Source organism: Scardinius erythrophthalmus (assembly GCF_964197995.2).
Source record: "Scardinius erythrophthalmus genome assembly, chromosome: 8".
NCBI classification, from domain to species: domain Eukaryota; kingdom Metazoa; phylum Chordata; class Actinopteri; order Cypriniformes; family Leuciscidae; genus Scardinius; species Scardinius erythrophthalmus.
The window spans coordinates 3116270-3135358 of record NC_138228.1 but is presented as its reverse complement, the minus strand read 5'-3'; the positions used below and the strand labels follow the sequence as shown (position 1 = coordinate 3135358).

At 36.7% G+C, this 19089-nt stretch overlaps 1 protein-coding gene across 2 annotated transcripts in view; it reads left to right on the top strand.

Annotated features, from left to right (window-relative positions):
- The window catches only part of LOC308694903 (uncharacterized protein), a 182547-nt gene that overhangs the window by 104061 nt on the left and 59397 nt on the right, over positions 1–19089 (top strand). For both annotated transcript variants that reach the window (XM_081372713.1, XM_081372714.1), the window contains 7 exons: positions 1769–1873; positions 2053–2169; positions 3030–3108; positions 3798–3993; positions 4085–5915; positions 15116–15286; positions 15485–15658. In XM_081372713.1, coding sequence (XP_081228839.1) covers positions 1769–1873; positions 2053–2169; positions 3030–3108; positions 3798–3993; positions 4085–5915; positions 15116–15286; positions 15485–15658 — 2673 coding nt within the window. The remainder of the gene's footprint in view (positions 1–1768; positions 1874–2052; positions 2170–3029; positions 3109–3797; positions 3994–4084; positions 5916–15115; positions 15287–15484; positions 15659–19089) is intronic.

Below are 19089 nucleotides of genomic sequence, written 5' to 3'. Positions count from 1 at the left end.
GTTCACTGATATGCTCACACAAAAATCGCTGCAAAAGAAGCGAAATAAACCTAAAATTCTCGGGACAGCAGCATGTGTCCACATTTTAATCTTAACTGTTCTATTCATCAGAAACGATCTGTAAACAGGGCTTTAAGTGTAAAATTCCGAACTTGTCCTTTAAGTTAGAACCGAGAAAAGAAAGAAAATTGAGACGAGAGTAGTAAGATGGCTTGAAAGAAGCTGTTTAACCCATGTTCTTCTGATCTTGATTTGGGTTCTTTCGTCTGCTCGTCTAACATGGTTACTCGTCTGTCTGGTTACTCCGTCATGGCTTCTCCATTCGTTTTTTGAATCTACTCTTCTAAACTCTCCGGGACCTAAGATTATAAACTCAAATGTTTGTCCCGCCTCCTGGATTAGTTCTGACCAATTAGGCACTGTCTTTATTTGAGAGGTGGCATTTTCTTCGTAAATCAGCTCCAGCTCTAGCAGAGAGTACAGAGGCCACAGTTTAGACATCATTTCTATTATAAGAATACGAAACATTTTACACAGATTTCAGTCAAGCCATCTTCATTGTGAACATAGGATCGCACTGATAGGAAACAAGACACACTTTCATTCAAACATCAAATAATTATAACAATTACATGACTTATATGTGACCTAAGCATAATAGACAAATATATAGGTTGTAGACACAGTACAGGATAGATGAACGATGTTTGATTATAAGTCAGTCAAGAATTGTTTTGGGATGAATTTATGTATTTTGATATGTAAAGTCTCAGTCTCTGTGGTTTTAAGAGATTTCAACCCTGGGGTCGTTCAGAGGTCCTTAAGAAGAAGGAGGTCTGTTTTGTATATCTCTTGTGGGATCAAGCAACCTCTGCTGTTATCTTGGTCGGGCCCCGAGCTGTGCCATCTCTGAACCAATCAGTCTTTTCCAAACTATCTAACTTTGACAATGTTCTACCTTTATTTGGCCTCCTCTCTTTGAAGCTTGCATGGCCATAAAGTTCTTAGCTGGGGTTTTCGTTGGTTAGCGTAGACTGGCTGGAGCCCACTCCATTTATGGCCCTAGATTAGACTTTTGATTTGGGATCTGGAGTGTTGAGTTCTGTGTGGAATTATGTTTGAACTAATCACCTGGAAGATTCATTTGTGTTTGGTTCACCCTCAAATCCTACAGAAGGAAGGAAAAGAAAAGAGTAGTAAAGAGAAGAAAGAAATACACACTCATGTCTGTGCCTGCTGCTTTATTTTATTGCAAGACGTACAAACATCACAATACATATACATATTTTTTTACATGGTTGTACGCAATACATAATGCACAATTCTGTACATAAATCTTCTGTTCTGTTTCAGATGTATACATTATTATTTATTTCTTCTCTTAGTCTTATTTAAATGTTCTTCTGTTTTCGTGTCATATATGTATGTTTATTTATATGTATGTACCAAGAGCCCATGTAAAACCACAACAAATTCCTTGTGTGTTTGCGCACACTTGGCAAATAAAAGCTTATTCTGATTCTGATTCATATACTGAAAATGACTCTTAAGTTTATTAGCAATTTTGTGGATTTATTTTTGTTTATAAAAACTTAACTTAAAATAGCAGTAGCCATGTGAGCTAACAGAACTGTATAGGCGACCTTGAGTGTCCAGAAAGGCGCCAAATAAATAAAATGTATTATTATTATTATTATTATAGCAGATGTAGATATCAGTTACAGTGGGACCTGCAATAAATCGATTCTCTTTGCTCTTTGTGTATTAGGGAAAGATCAGACTCGCCTGAGTCCAGCTTAGTGTCTATGAGGAGTGACCAATCAAAAGATGGTCGACCGCCAAGCTTCAGTGAGAAAACAACATCTACCCAAAGGTATTTCTTGTGTTTCTTGATGGTCACATATTTACTGGGTTAGAAAGTATTTCAGTGAGTATCATGAAACTTTATTGATATTAAAACCTTTTTCTGAAATGATCAGTGTTGGATAGAGGTATCTGTGACATCTCTGAATCTTTTAGTTTCCATGTGATTTGTTGTTTTGTGTGATTTAGTAACAAAGGACAAAAGACCACAGTAAATATCGGTGCAGAAATTGCACGGTGGGAAAGTCTAAAGGTTCAAAAGGGAATGAACAGTGATGTGGAACTGGCATCTTTTCTTCTCAACAGGTGGGCATACAAACACAACTTTTAAATAACACAGTTCACATTTTAGTTTAATTTACAACAGAAACGATTAAGCATGATAGAATTCATAATTAAATAAGATAAGATTAAAAATAAGATTTTTTATGCGAGTGACCTGGCTTTTAAAATGTTGTACATTGTGCCTTTTGAAGAAAATTCAGCACCTTGCATATGTGTTAAAATACATAAAGGGATAGTTCACCTAAAAATGAAAATTCTATCATCATTTACTCACCCTCAAGTTGCTGAACAAAAAATAAGATATTTTGAATAATGATGGAAAGTTGTTGAGCCCCACTGACTTCCATAGTAGGGAAAAAATACTATGGGAGTGAATTAGGACCATGCACTTTTTGGTTATGAACATTCTTCAAAATATCTTATCTTATGTTGAGGACAACAAAGAAATGTATACATGTTTAGAAAAACTTAAGGATGAGTAAATGTTGACAAAACTTTCATTTTTGGGTGAATTATCCCTTTAAAAAGACAATGTTTATTTGCTTTGTCACGTGAGTTGTGTGATAATATTCTCTTTGGCTATTGGACTGTGACATTGATGTCATCAGTCAGTTTTTACAGAGATTAATCACTAAGGATGCTTGCATATACCTTCATGAAATAATAATTAAAAAAAAACAATAAGAAATAAAAACGGTAAACACTGATAATACTGATTTTGAGAATGATCTTATATCGTATACATTTGAAGTTTTTTATCAACATACTGTAAATTTGTTTGCAAAAAAATGCTGTTTCCAGTTCTAGTTTTGTCTAAAATTGCACATGCTGTATTTTATTAGATATACTATAAACAATGACCACATTTATTTGGCTAACAGGATTCAGTATGAGAAAAAAACAGACTTTCAGAGTCACCGCTTCAAGAAGTTCAGAGAAAATCTCAACTGGGTCTTTCAGGTATGGAAAAATATCGTTTTGTATTTGTTCACATTTATATTATAATAAACAAATGGGTTTATCAACAAATGTAAAATAGTGTATTTTTATTTAAAAAAAGACAACTAATTAATGTATTTAGCATTTCCCCTAGCATTTTAGTTGTGTACACATCCACATGTCAACAATGCTAGACTCATATATTTTCATTTTGGTAGACAAGCAGCTTAAATAAACTTGCAATTATATGTAAAAAATATTTAGCAACTCTACAATTCTGTATGATTTGTAATTTATGTATGATTTGGGGCACAGTCATCTTGACATTCTGTAATATATTATGTTATAATATTTGCCTACCTTAATTCTGGTATGTGTGTTACATTTACGGCCTTTGTCTAAGAAGTTAACAGCATAATCCAGCAGCAGCAATGCACCTGTTAAATTTTGTTTAGGCAAACACTTGTTTGTCATTTAACTAGGTACTTTCAATACTTTTACCAATAATTGCATTAATAGTTTGCTCAAGCTAACTGGTGTTCTGGCTTTTTCATTTTTATTTTATATGCTATTTGTAGTTTCACATTATCACAGCTTCATTAATGCTTTTACTTCTGATGTCTGTAATTTGTTTAACCATATGTTTCATATATGGATGTGAATTTGGTTACATTTTGTTGTTGTACCCATCTTTGTTTTTATGCTTTTAGGACCTTGAGCACAAAATGATTGTATTCCTAAAGAATGAGCTGGAAAAGTTTAAGAAAATACTAAAAAAGGAGAACACCCAATACTTTGTGCAGGACTATATAGATGACATGCGTAGCATCAAAGAAGCAGCTCTTGATATCACACTGCACTTCCTAAAAAGTATGAAGCAAGATGATCTTGCAGATACTTTAAACGGTAAGAGGCTCATGACCATCTGTCATGTTGTCACTTAAAGTCAGGAGAGAAAAGTATGATCAAGTATTTTTATTTCTGTTTGTGTGTTTAGATGAGCTTGTCTTTATTCATCAACGAAAACTTAAATCGAACCTGAAGAGGAAGTATCAATGTGTGTTTGAAGGAATTGCAAAGCAAGGTGACTCCACAGATCTGAATAAAATCTACACAGATCTCTATATCACTCAGGGTGGCAGTAAACAGGTCAGTACAGAACATGAGGTGAGACAGATTGAGATTTCCAGCCGTGCTGAATCACAAGAGATACAGATTGAATGCACAAATTTGTTTGAATCACCTGAACAAGGCAAGCCGATCAGAACTGTACTGACACAAGGAGTTGCTGGCATCGGTAAATCCATCTCGGTGCAAAAGTTTATTCTGGATTGGGCCGAAGAAAAAAAAAAAAAAGATATCAGCTTCATATTTCCTCTTCCATTCAGAGAGATGAACTTAAAGGAGAAAGAAAAACAAAGCTTGATGAACCTTGTTAGTCAGTTTTTCCCAGAGATAAAAGGACTGAACCTTACAAGAGATGATAAATACAAAGTTCTGTTCATTCTTGATGGATTGGATGAATGTCGCCTTCCTTTAAACTTTAAGGACAATGAGACGTGGCATGATATATCGTCACCAGCCTCTCTGGATGTTCTCCTAACGAACCTCATCAAGGGAAATCTTCTTCCTTCTGCTCTCATCTGGATCACCACCAGACCAGCAGCTGCCGCTAAGATTCCTCCTGACTGTATCGACCGCGTGACAGAGGTCAGAGGGTTCAATGATGCACAGAAGGAAGAGTACTTCAGAAAAAGATTCACTGATGAGGAAATGGCCAACATTATCATTAAAAACGTTAAAAAATCAAGGAGTCTCTTCATCATGTGCCACATCCCAGTCTTCTGCTGGATTTCAGCCACTGTTCTCCAGAACATTTTGGAGGAGAAAATAAATAATAATCAAAAAAATCAGACTGAGGACGCCTCTATAACACTGCAGGAATCAAATACTGAAGACATTCCCAAGACTCTGACACAAATGTACACACACTTTCTCCGCTTTCAGATCCATCAGAGCAGACAAAAGTATGATGGAGAATACAGACCAGATGTTTCCTGGGATAAAGATGCCATCCTTTCACTGGGGAAACTGGCATTTCAACAGCTGGAAAAAAACAACCTGATCTTCTATGAGACAGACCTGAAGGACTGTGGTATTGATGATTCTAAAGCATCAGTGTATTCAGGCATGTGCACACAGATCTTTAAGGAGGAAACGGGAATCATTATTGGTACCATGTACTGCTTTGTTCACATGAGCATTCAAGAGTTTATTGCAGCCCTTTATGCACATCTTTTTCTAGACATCAGCAAGAAAAGTGTGTTTGTTCAAGAGTCTACAGAGCAGGAAAACAAAAATGAAGCCATGATTGATTTGCTGAAAACTGCAGTGGACAAGGCGCTCGCAAGTGACATTGGACATCTGGATCTTTTCCTTCGATTCCTTCTTGGTCTATCACTTCAGTCTAATTATCCACTCTTACGAGGTCTGTTGACACAGCAAGACAGCAATGACGAGAGCAACAAGGACATAGTTCAGTACATCAAGCAAAAGTTAGAAGAAAATTTATCTCCAGAAAGGTCCATCAATCTGTTCTACTGTCTGAATGAACTGAATGACCAAACTCTGGTTAAAGACATTCAAACACAACTTAGAGAAGGAAGTCTCTCATCTGCTGACCTTTCACCTGCCCAGTGGTCTGCTCTGGTCTTTGTGTTGATGACATCAGAGGAGGAGCTGGAAGACTTTGAGCTTGAGAAATTTAAGAAATCAGACGAGTGTCTAATTAGACTATCAGCGGTCATCAAAGCCTCCAAAAGAGCTCTGTAAGTCTTTTACTTTTGTTTTTATCTGCATTAATTCTTAATTGTATACCATCTATGAATATATACCATCTATATAGTTAATTTATATCAGTAGTTTTTTATTTATTTATATTTTTTTCTCTAATGAATGCAGTGGAAATAAAGTCTAATTTTACTATTTTATTAGAATTTTAGTATATAAGTATTTTGTAGAAAAATGTAATTGTAATTATTTGGTAGGCTAAATGACTGTAACTTGACACACAAAAGCTCTGCTCTGTTCGGCTCTGGCTGCTGTTCTTGGATCAGATTCCAATCTGAAAGAGTTGCACATGAACAATAATAATCTGCAGGATACAGGAGTGAAGATACTCTGCACTGGACGGGAGAGTTTAAAGTGTAAATTGGAGACACTTTAAGTTATTTGATGTAACAATTAGAACAAAGGGAAATACTGTTAATTAATTGTGGTAAATTTTTTTAATATTTTAAATACTATTAAAAATGAACTGATATATAGCGGAGGTTATATCTGAGGTGACTAATCTGTTCATCCAATGAACATTCAGTATAATCAAGGTCAAGGTGTCTTTTATTAGTACTCTAAAGGGTAAATTTGTTGTGCAAACAGGAGATTGAGCAATCCATTTTTTTTTTAAAAAATCCATAAAACATTAAACCATACAGTAAAACATAAATCATTGTAATAATGTCCAAAAGTATAAAAACTCTTAAGAAAAAGGTCATGACAATGTGCCTCTACACACACACTCACCCACCCCCTAAATAGCATAAAGTGAGGCAAAACAGACGCTGATGTTGCTTTTTATATACAGTTTCACAGTTCTTTTCGAAATTCAATTTAGAATCTATGACTGTCCCAAGATATTTGTTGCCTTCTACACAATCCACCACCTGGTCTTTAATGGTCATAGTGTCATAACATGAAGCATGAGTTCTAAAATCTATAATCATGTCCTTTGTTTTTAGTATCTCTTTGTTTTGGTAGACTCATCACACCAGGTAACACACACCTCAATAATAGGGCCATGTCCAGGCTCATTTTCGTGTAGCAGAATCTTTTTCTCAGACAATTACTGTATCATCTGCAAATTTCAATATAGTCCTATTTGTGTACGTACTTTGGCACATATAAGTGTATAGAATATAAAGTAAGGGTGAGAGAAAACAGCACTGCGGTGAGCCAGAGGATGAATATAATAAATCTGATAAAATGCCATTTACTTTCACTGTCTGTGTTTTGTTTGTCAAAAATTCCAATATCCAACCCACCAAATTGTGGCTCAACTTAAAATGATCAGTCTCATGGCTAAAATGTGAGGCTGGATAGTATTAAAATCTGAAGAAGTGTCAATTAACAACAGACTAGCATGAGTCCCTTCTAAGAGCATAAAAGATTGAGCAATTGTCCTCAACTCCTCTGTGTGCCCTATAAGGAAACTGTATAGGGTCAAGTGCTTGCTTGGTTTACCTTACAATGTCTTCACAAGCTTTTCAAAAAAAATTTATTAAAAGAGAAGTGAGGCCAACTGGCCTGAGGTCATTTAAAGCCTTGGGACTCTTACTTTTATGGACTGGGATAATAACAGCCCATTTCTATAGGTGACGTATGCGTTGTAGGTATACAGACATATTAAAGTATCATAAAATATAGAGATTTATTTCCTTGCACAATCTTTCAACAATAGTTCAACCACGTTGGTTTATGACGTCACGCACGTGGTGGAGAAATAAATTATTTTAATGAAACTGAGATCGAATTAACATGTTTAGATGTCAACAATTAAGATGTTTTGCCATAAATTACAGACATGGCATCTGAGGACTATGTCTATTTCTTTTTTCTCAGTTAGTTTGCTTTATTTCCAGATTCAATCACAGGCTCGTTCTTACATAGTAGAACACGTTCGCACATGCGCAGTCTTCAAAAATGGTGCTTTTTTTTTCAAGTTTACTTTAAATCTCTTGACAAACTAAAAGATGTAAATGACATTTGAATGTATTCTAAATAAAAGACACAGGTTGTACTGAATGTCAGCTTGCTTATTTTGCTCAAGATAGGGATTTATTGAGTCCACATGTCATGCAAACTAGCAACTATGCTTCTAACCACAGGTCGAGAGCTGTCGTTCACAATAGAGATGCGCGGTTGGCGGTTACAGCCGCGGACTCCGTGGATAAACCGCGGATCAAGCGGATGACGTGACGAAAAATAATATTTTAATTCAAATCGGGTGGGTGGCAGGCGGTTGAACCAATCAAATGAAAAATATTATGTATATAGCAATCAGCGGATGGCAGGCGGGTGCGGATTTGAAAATTGGTCAAAAACGTTGGTGCGGATGGATGATGAGTTTTGTGATGCGGTTGCGGATGAAATAATAGCCCATCCGCGCATCTCTAGTTCCCAACCACACAAGATTATTTTCAGTCACTTTACTCTCTACTTCACATTAATTCCTGTCTATCTTTTAAATTTTTTATTTTAACTTCCCTTTTTGTTGCTTCTCTTTGGGCATAATTTATCAATCTAACGTAGAAACGAGCGCAGATCCGAGCACAGAAATCATCTTGCCAAAGGTTTCACGTGTGATTCATGAAACATTCGTATGCTGCCAATCCCATCCAATGACTGATCGTACATTGATAAATGTGGCAGTTGAAAACAATCATCATTTAAATATCACGCCCCAAATTTTAGAAGCCTTGCCTTATAGTTTATGACATACTGTAGAGAAATTGGCAGACTCGCACATGCTCACTCAATGGATGGACGAACTGACAGGAGTGACCTGACATCTACACTTACATAAAAGAAATACCGAGCGTGTATAGTAAAAAAAAAGGCATATAAATCTTTATATGACTATAACAATGTTCTAACACAGACAAACATTGCAAATGCAACTACTGGCCTTCACTGTTCCCTCTCTCTACAATTGCACTTATGGCAATTGTAGAAAGAGAGATGACACAAATATCATGTTTAGTCTCTAATCGTTAGTAAACTGCTACTGTAGTTGTACAACCTACAAAGTTAGCTTATGCGTGTAAAAAGTTAGCGTTACGTGAGAAATCACTTAGTTTCCCAATTTCTGATTAGGAGGGCATGAATGAGAAATCTTTAGACATGTAATCAAACCATAATCCATACCAACAAAAGACAATGATTTATTCAACCTTAACTGATATGAAGTGTGCGCTGCAAACGCAAGTGTTTTTCATGATCGTTTCTGTCCAGTCCGCTCGTTTTATTGTGTTGTTTAACCACAGCTGAATTAGCTTGATAGCATACTGCACAGTTAACATGGCGGAAGTTACACACTGTTTGAGAGACTTAATAAGAATGAAGTTGCATTTATGAATTATACAGACAATGAGCATTTTGGAGTAAAAAATAAAATAACGGCATGGCTTTGGTCTCTGTGAATACAGTAAGAAACAACAGGCAATGTGCTAACGCAACGCATTCAGAAAGGCAATTTGCAAACATCACAAAATAAATATGAAATTGGATCATGAACAGTTGGTATCGATCCATCTCCATCAACTTCTGTGCAAATCCTGTGTTTTACTCACCCTCGTGTGCAAAGCAGTCTGGTGTAATATGACATGCACATAATGTAAAATTTACCTGTTTCCTTGGACACATTCCGTTCATAAATAAAATTACACCACTGCGTACTTAATGTCTCAGATGCCGGAGTTTATGGAGACTCTTATGTTTATTATTACATAATGTTGACGTAGCTGACACATATCACAAGCTCACGGATTGTAGGTGGTGCTGTCCTGCAGAGTTTTGCTCCGACCCAACTCACCATGCTTCACATGGCTGTAGTAGTCCTGAAGATATTGAGGTGTGTTTGATTAGAGTTGGAGATAAACTATGCTGTTTATGATTTATGGGGATTATAAAACAAGGAGTGGGTGGATTTTTACCATTATAGGCTGGTTGTTTACACGCACTGTGGAAACACCTGTGTTTAACCCTCTGGGGACCAAGGTGTTTTTGGGGCCCTTGAGATGTTCTGACATGCCTTGACATTTGTGCTTTTTTCAGTTATTTATAAACATGTTAATGGCAAAGGTGTAAATTCACTCTATATAGCACAAACAGGGCTACCATAATATGCGAGCAACTTGTATGTAGATGTTTGTATTTTTAAGAGAATAATGTTTATGCTTGGTTATTGGAAAAAATTAAAATGAAAGTTGCTGAATTAACACCGCAAAACACATATTAAATATGTGTCCACAAGACTTTTGACTAATGGATGTTGTCCCTTTGAGTTCTAGCTTCAAAATTATGTGAAAATAGTCTTGCTTTATCGTTCACAAAAAAAATACATTGATTTAAATGGTGTAAAACAGGTTTTGCTTGGAAAGCCAATATGCGAGGGGGAGGAGTAGTTTACACCTTAGATTACAATGTCCCACCCACTCTGCATAATGACTCTGCATAATTAGCCATTCATTCAGGTGTGACACTGACTGAGCCACAATGCAAGGACAAAAGATGTATTTAGAAGAAGACTTATATTGACCATTTAAGATTTCGCTTACATCTCTCTTGTAAATATGTTTTGCTATTTTATTAAAAATGTTACAATTACAACAATAATTACAATTTCAACAATATTTCAAGTGTACTCTTTCTTTGTAAAAAAGAAAAAGAAAAAAGATTATAGGCCTACATTTTATCATATGTATTCATTAGTTTGAATATAGCCAACATTGGAACATCTAACATCTTAGTCTATGACTTTATTTTTGACAAATATATATATATATAACGTTAGATAAGAGCAGAAATTGCTAAACAAAAGCTTATTTGATGTGGCAGTATATTCTACAGTAGCCTAAAAACTGTACCCAAATCTAGTCAACAAGTGACTGACTGTAACGTTGTTTTTATGAAATATTAGGGCATATAAATGCTAATTTGCAGTTTAATACGTTGCTTATACAAATACATTTTATTTCAACATATTCCAGACGATTTTTACTCATCTAAGTAGGCTATAGCAAAGCAGTTTATTCTTTCACACACAGACGCGCGATTTATATTTAGGCTAAATAGTCTTTACAAATATGTACCCTTCATTCATCTCACAGAAAGGCGAGTCATATTATAGAAATGCGATTCATCTTTTTGCGGTTTGCATAGGCCTACACTAACGTTATTCCATAACGTTATTCCACACTTGAGAAAAGAAAACAGCCTACCTCACTCCTCAGCGGAATCTGCTCCTCATATCAGGAGATATTGCTCCTCATATCAGCACTGTTCTGAGGAATCTTTTCTCCATAAGGTAGGCTATATTATGCCTCACTCGATCGCGACGCACTTTGTTTACAGCTGATGTGGGCGTTTCACAAATCTTCAATAGTTCTCAGAATTTGCGTTTGAATAGCACGCGCTCTCCGGGGAGTGGTCACATTACTGTGAATGAGCTCGTAATGAGCTCGACTGGAGTCGCTCTCTTTTTATACAGATTACAGAAGCTGAGAATATTTGTTTTTTATATAAGTTACTTCATTTAACAGATGCGATCTCAAGCTTTATGCCCGTGGGTCTGTTTGCCTGTTTGACTGAATTTTCGCGGAGTTATAGATCATTTTCGAACGCGTTTCAAATGGGAGTTTACTGACAGAGAGAAGGCAGAAATCGCATCATGTTAATTTTTCTTTATTTGTCAAAAAGCAAAACACTTTATTTTTATTGTGAGTATACAGAAAAAAATAGAAACTGAACAGGATCGATTGATGTATTACACGAAAATGAAAGATCAAAATTAACAGAGCATTTAGTGTTTATTTTCATTGCTAAAAAAAAAAAAAACGAGCAAAACGCGCGGGCGCGTTTTTGGTCCCCAGAGGGTTAAACTAATAAAATAAAATTTTGCATAATAGGTCCCCTTTAAATTAAATGGTAGCCTGTTCAAACATGTTGCAAGACACTCCTTTAAAATTTGACCCGACCACCCGCGACCCAAATATCATTAAAAATATTTTGGATGACTAGTAACCGCGGGTGACCGCAGGCACCTGCTCATTTTGGATCAACCCACGCATCACTGGTGGGCATGAATGAGAAATCTTTAGACATGTAATCAAACCATAATCCATACCAACAAAAGACAATAGTTTATTCAACCTTAACCTATATCAAGTGTGCGCTGCAAACACAAGCATTTTTCATGATCGTTTCTGTCCAGTCCGCTCGTTTTATTGTGTTGTTTAACCACAGATGAATTACCTTGATAGCATACTGCACGGTTAACATGGCTGAAGTTACACACTGAGACTTAATAAAAATAAAGATGCATTTATGAATTATACAGACAATGAGCATTTTGGAGTAAAAAATAAAATAACGGCATGGCTTTGGTCTCTGTGAATGCAGTAAGAAACAACAGGCAATGTGCTAACTAAACGCATTCAGAAAGGCAATTTGCAAACATCACAAAATAAATATGAAATTGGATCATGAACAGTTGGTATCGATCCATCTCCATCAACTTCTGTGCAAATCCTGTGTTTAACTCACCCTCGTGTACAAAGCAGTCTGGTGTAAAATTATATGCACATAATTTAAAATGTACCTGTTTTCTTGAATACATTCCGTTCATAAATAAAATTACACCACTGCGTACTTAATGTCTCAGATGCTGGAGTTTATGGAGACTCTGTTTATTATTACATAATGTTTACGTAGCTCACACATATCACAAGCTCACGGATTGTAGGTGGTGCTGTCCCGCAGAGTTTTGCTCTGACCCAACTCACCATCCTTCACATAGCTTTAGTAATCCTGAAGATATTGAGGTGTGTTTGATTAGGGTTGGAGATAAACTATGCTGTTTATGATTTATGGGGATTATAAAACAAGGAGTGGGTGGATTTTTACCATTATAGGCTGGTTGTTTACACGCACTGTGGAAACACCTGTGTTTAAACTAATAAAAGAAAATTTTGCATAATAGGTCCCCTTTTAATTAAATGGTAGCCTATTCAAAACTAGAATGTATATTAAAAAAAAAAAAAAAAAAAAATAGGCAAACAAGACGAAATTAACTGAATTTCAAGACGAAAAAAAAAAAACTGAATAAACTGAATCGGCATTTAGCTCAGAAAGAATACAAACCATTCCATATTCGCGATGTAACATTTGGCTGCTAAACTATTGTTCATTGAAGGGGACCTATTATGCAAAAAATACTTTTATAAGGTGTTTGAACACATATTGCGTGTCCACGGTGTGTGTAAACAACCAGCCTATAATGGTTAAATCCACCCAATCCTTTTTTTTTAATCCCCATAAATCATAAACATTCTCTCAAAACAAGCCATTCCAGATTTCTCCCTACAATGATGTCAATGAAATCTGGAATGGCTTGTTTTGAGAGAATGTTTTATGTTTGTTTTAGAGAGACCCGCCCACTGGTGACGATCTCCTATTAGCATAGACACAGCCCTGAGTGAGAAGCACAGAGTCCGTCAATGTTATATTTTTGCTAGAGAAGCTACTGCAGGGATAGACAACATCTATGCAGAACAGCTGCACTCCAGAACCGTTTAGCTTCAACCCTAATCAAACACACCTGAATGTCTTCAGGATTACTAAAGCTACTTGAAGGGAAGGTGAGTTGGGTCGGAGCAAAACTCTGCAGGACAGCAGCACTCAGGACTGACCATCCGTGAGCCTGTGATATATCTCAGCAACGTAAACATTATAACTGATCTGTTGATGGCTGTAATAATAAACATAAGAGTCTCCATAAACTCTCATTTCATTTATGAAGGGAATGTGTCCAAGTAAATTCATATACCAGTATGTGAAAGTCATTTGACACCAGACTACTTTGCACATGAGGGTGAGTAAAACACAGGATTTACACAAAAGTTGATTCTGAAAGATGGATGGATTCTGAAAGATCGATACCAACTTTTCATGATCCAATTTCATATGTATATTGTGATGTTTACAAGTTGCCTTTCTGAATGTGTTTCGTTAGCAAATCTCAAATGTACAATTAACATTATAGTGTAATGTTTATTTAACAAAATTACCATTGATTATTTTTGTTAATTTCAATATTGATTCCGCATCGGTGATGTAGAATCATAGTGTAATGTTGATTCAATAGCATTACCATTGATTTGTGGTTGAAATCTTAACATGGCTTCACCTTTAACTGAGGGTGCAACAGTGATACTAAAGCAACATCACTTTGTAACATTAATTCAAAGCAATTACTTCAGTAAAAACTTGAGTATACCCTTGGTACTAATAAAGACACCTTTACCGTTGACCTAGAAAATGGAACTTTTAACAGTCACTCTAAATTGTCTCAAATAAGGTTTGAATACTTCTCACTGATTGGACAACACATTTTATTACAAATGGCTCTCAGGATTCTCCTCCTGATTCTCATTAGGCTCTTTTCTTCAGAGCAAACATCCAAGGATATCTAGGGCATATCCTCAGGCTTGTGCGTAGAGGCTCCATGGAGCAACATACTCTCTAGAACGAGAGGAGTAACGTTAGCTCAACCTGAACATGCCAGTGTCAGCAAGCAAGTCGTTCATCTCTGTGAGCGCTCTCTCAAGAGTGAACCTGACCACAGTCTCCAAAATAGAGACCTATAGCATCTCCACAGGGCTATGAGGAGCAGAATGACTCTCGGGGAAGAGGAGGCCTTCCACACACACCAATGTGGTCCTTGTTGACCTCGTAATCATTTTATAAATTCTAAGAAATGTGCATTACTCACATGTTTGCAGCAGTGTGTGTTGCGTATGCGTACTTAGCAAGTATGTGTTTGTTGCACAGTGATTAACTAGGAAAATTTAAAATGACATTTCGTGACAAAAAGGTTGTCGACCCCTGACCTAGAAAATGGAACTTTTAACAGTCACTCTAAATTGTCTCAAATAAGGTTTGAATACTTCTCACTGATTAGACAACTTATTTTAATACAATTGGTTCATTCAGGTCAAACTTAAACAGCAACTATATGATATAAAAAAAAATTATAGACTTTTAAACAGCAGTATTACTAATAGCTGGAAAGTAAAATTCATAACGATCGAAAAAATCTTTTCAGGTTGTAGTCTGCTGATCTCTTCTCTACTTCTCTACAGTTAATGGTACAGTTGTGTATCTTCATCATGTTTTGTAATATTTTATTTAGGCTCAGTAAGTGTGATCTAACAGAGGAAAGCTGCTCAGCTCTGGCTTCAGTTCTCAGTTCAGACTCCAGCATTCTGAAGGATCTTGACCTGAGGAATAATAATCTGCAGGATTCAGGAGTGAAACTGCTCTCTGAAGGACTGAAAAATAACTGTAAATTGGAGAAACTCAGGTCAGATGATTTCTAACATATTAAAGGTCTCTGGGCCTTTAGTTTGCCTCTATATCCTATTTTTTTTTCTATTCTCTAATTTGTACAAGAAAGTAATGATAATTCACAAACCATTTCCTTTAGGGCTTAAAATTGTTCAGGTAATTTTAATAATAACTAATTAATTAGCTGAATGTTATATTTTCATTTCTGTTGTAGACTTTCAAACTGCAGTATCACAGAAGAAGGTTATAAAGCTCTGGCTTCAGCTCTGAGATCAAACCCTTCACACCTGATAGAGCTGGATCTCAGAGGAAATGATCCTGGACAATCAGGAGTGAAGGAGCTCGATGATTTACTACAGGATCAGAACTGTCAACTCAAAACACTGAGGTGAGTTTAAAAAATATAATATTAATGTGCAGTAGTTTTAAATAAAAATGTTTTAAGTTACTTATAAAATATTATTAATCCGTCACTTTAAAAATAATCTGAATCTGAAGGGACTGTGCAGTCAGCCCAGAGGCATGGCAACGAGACACAGTGTCTCGTTCCCTTTTCTCAGGGAACAAGGGTTTCAATCATAACCCGAGACGTTTGACAATCATGGCTGTGACAAGCACAAACGCATTTACTACTGGTACGCACCAGGCTGTCAGAAGCACTACCTCCTAAGGCCACTGCCCGAGCTTCATGCTTTAATGAGGGAGCACCTTTGTGATTTCACACGAAGGACTTGACCCAGAGCCAGCTCAAAGGCCTGGACACAACAACCCCGCTTGGAGGGGGGTTCCTTTAAGGGGGTATGGCTCAGACCCAAAGGGCTCTAGCCTGCTACTTCTCAGGGGGACCAACATCAACCCCCATACCAGGGAGGCTATCATGCTTAATCAGCCGAAGCCAACAACCTGCTTTCTTTGAAGAAAGAACTTGACCACAGTCTCTAACCACAGACAGATACCGCCTCCACAGGGCTATGGGGAGCGGAGGCCTCAGCAGGATGACTCTCGAAGAAGAGGTGGCCTGCCACACTCACACCAATGTGGTCTCTAGTGTTTTCTCTTACAACGTGGGAAACAGCTAAGCTCAGATATACACCACACAGAGCAAAGGGAGCGAAGGGCACACAAAACAACTCTCTGTTATGAGAGAGAGGCCTCTTATTTAACTCTATCTGCAAAGACACAGCTGTTTGCATGGAGCTCTGAGGGATGGAGGCCTCACCAGGATGACTTAAGAAGAAGAGGAGGCCTGCACATGGAAAGCATCTAAGCTTAGATACCCAACACAGAGCTCAGGGAGCAAAGGGTCTAAAGGAAAACTCTCTGTTATGGGAGAGAGGCCTCTTCTCTAACTCTACGTGCAAAGAGTATCTGTTTGCATGGAGCTCTGGGGAATGGAGGCCTCAGCATGACGACTCTCTGATTAGAGCAGGGGTACTCAAGTTCAGATGCCAAGGGGGCCACATTTAAACCTTATTAAATGTGAAGGGCCACAAATTACAACTTGCATCGTAAAACTTTATTTATGACAATATTTACAGTTTTTACTTGTATAGAAATTCAGTTTATTACCTATCTGTCATGATTCTGCCTTGTGTTTTAGTAGTTCTCTAGTCTTGTGGCAGGATCATGACAGACCCATGTTTTGTGTACAAGCGCTTGGTCATTAGTTTGGCCATGTGCTTGTGTTGTCTCGTTTCCCAGCCCCGCCCTCCTTGTTACCCTCATTTAGTAATTATCTCCTCCTAATTATCACCTGTTCCCTCATTAGTTTGTCCCCATTTAATCCCCTTGTGTTTGCTGTCCTTTGTCTGTTCATTGTGAAGTGTGTACCTTGTCTAGAGTTTTTGTTAGTGAAGTTTATTGTCTTTATATAGTTAAGCCTTGTCAGTCTAGTCACTCGTTACCTGTGTTGTTTTGCCCCCTTGTGGGTTTTGTTTTCTGTTTTATATCAATAAATCCCGTTTGTATTGTGTACTGTCTGCGCTTGGGTTCATCTTGTTGCACGCCCGTGACACTATCTTGCTAGGTAAGTCTTGCTAGTGTTTGTTCTATTTAAATTAATACTGAACATAAAATAAAAATTTTAATCTGGATAATAATTTTCTTGCGATATTAATGCAAAAAAGAGTTCATACTCGGAGTATTAAAAAAACTTGCTAGGTAAGTCTTGCTAGTCTTTGTCCTATTTAAAGTAGGCTCATACTGAACATGAAAATAAAAAATTTGGAAAAAAAAGTGGATTAACAGTTTTCTAGCAATATTAATTATTAATATTAAATATATGAGGAGCTCTTTTCCAAAACGCGATAAATCCATTTCAATAGTTTTCAGGAAAATTACATTTTTTACCTAGACCCACACATTTTGTGAATATTCAATTTATCCTGTTAAAATGTTTTTATTTTGCTCAGTCTGAACATGTAGAACAATGATTATTAAATCAAACAACAATATTGTTGATGATAAATTCAAAGTTATTTTTTTTCTTTTTCAAAACGCTATAAATCCATCATTTTTTCCCCCAAAACGCTATAAATCTTTTTTGTTTGTATTTTTTAAAAAGTCTTTTGTCTTTTATTTTTCGTGTTTGCATTTATGAGGAAAAAACAATGTTACGTGACAGTTCTCCATTACGGACGTGAGCGCTCTGAAAGCGGCACTAAAAGACTTTCAAACTTTCACAGAGACCTCAAACAGAAAGCACAAACCTTTCTTTAAAAATGGCGTTTATCACGTTTTGGAAAAGAGCTCTTCATATATTATCTTTCTATTTAAATATTTAACAATTATTGATTAGGCCTATAATATATATAGGCTATTAGCCTACATCAAATGTTCAATTATTTATTATATGTTTTCTTTAGATGACATTATAGGGTCGCTTTACAAATTTATAAGGCTATTATTATTATTAGCCTACTAATACTAGGCCAACTATTATCCCAGTAGGCTACATCTAACTTTTAAGTTAGTCAGAATTCGCTCAAAAGCAGCTTTGACCAATTTTTCATGCGAGCCGTGCCCCGTTCCGAACTAAACTGACGGTTATAACTGGAGGTTTTGCAAGAGTGTTGTGAACTCATTGACGTATTGACAGCTCATAATTGTAATGGGAGCACATTTTGCAACTGTTTATAACCCATTGACAATTTGAAAATAAGTTTTGTTTTTCATGCTGTTAAGAGGATCATCGGCCAATTACACACTGCAGTAGAGATGCGCGGATCAGCTCTAACGTCACCCGAATCAGCTGTGAAAGTCCGCAGCTCTGAATGCACGAGCTATGCATAGCGCGCCGCACACACAAGTTGCCTGACAGTTTTACCGCTTGTTTTGCTATTGTTGCACTTTTAATGGTACATTTCGGAGATATCAAGTAGCTATATAAAGTCTCACTAAACATTCCACACGCATCACAATGACGATGATGAATGTTATTTTCTATTAATCGACCAACGGATAATCGACCAACGGATTATCGACCGTCCGCAATATACATAAATCACACTGTCTTATATTTGCGCAACTTTTGAGCTCAAATTATTAAAAAAAGTGTGTTCATCTTTTGCATGTCGCGGGCCATGAAATTAATGCAGATGGGCCGGATGCGGCCCACGGGCGGCCTGTTGAGTATCTGTGGATTAGACGAAGCCTACAACTCCCATATAGCTTAGCAGTTAGGTCACAGGTGACATATTCAGCATGACGAACCTTAAAATAAAGGGGAGTACTAAAGTCTGTATCTGGGACAGCCTTGTCATTTGAGGGAGGCTTTAACTGGAAGCCGGTCACCTTGACACGTCCTGCTTGCTCGGAATA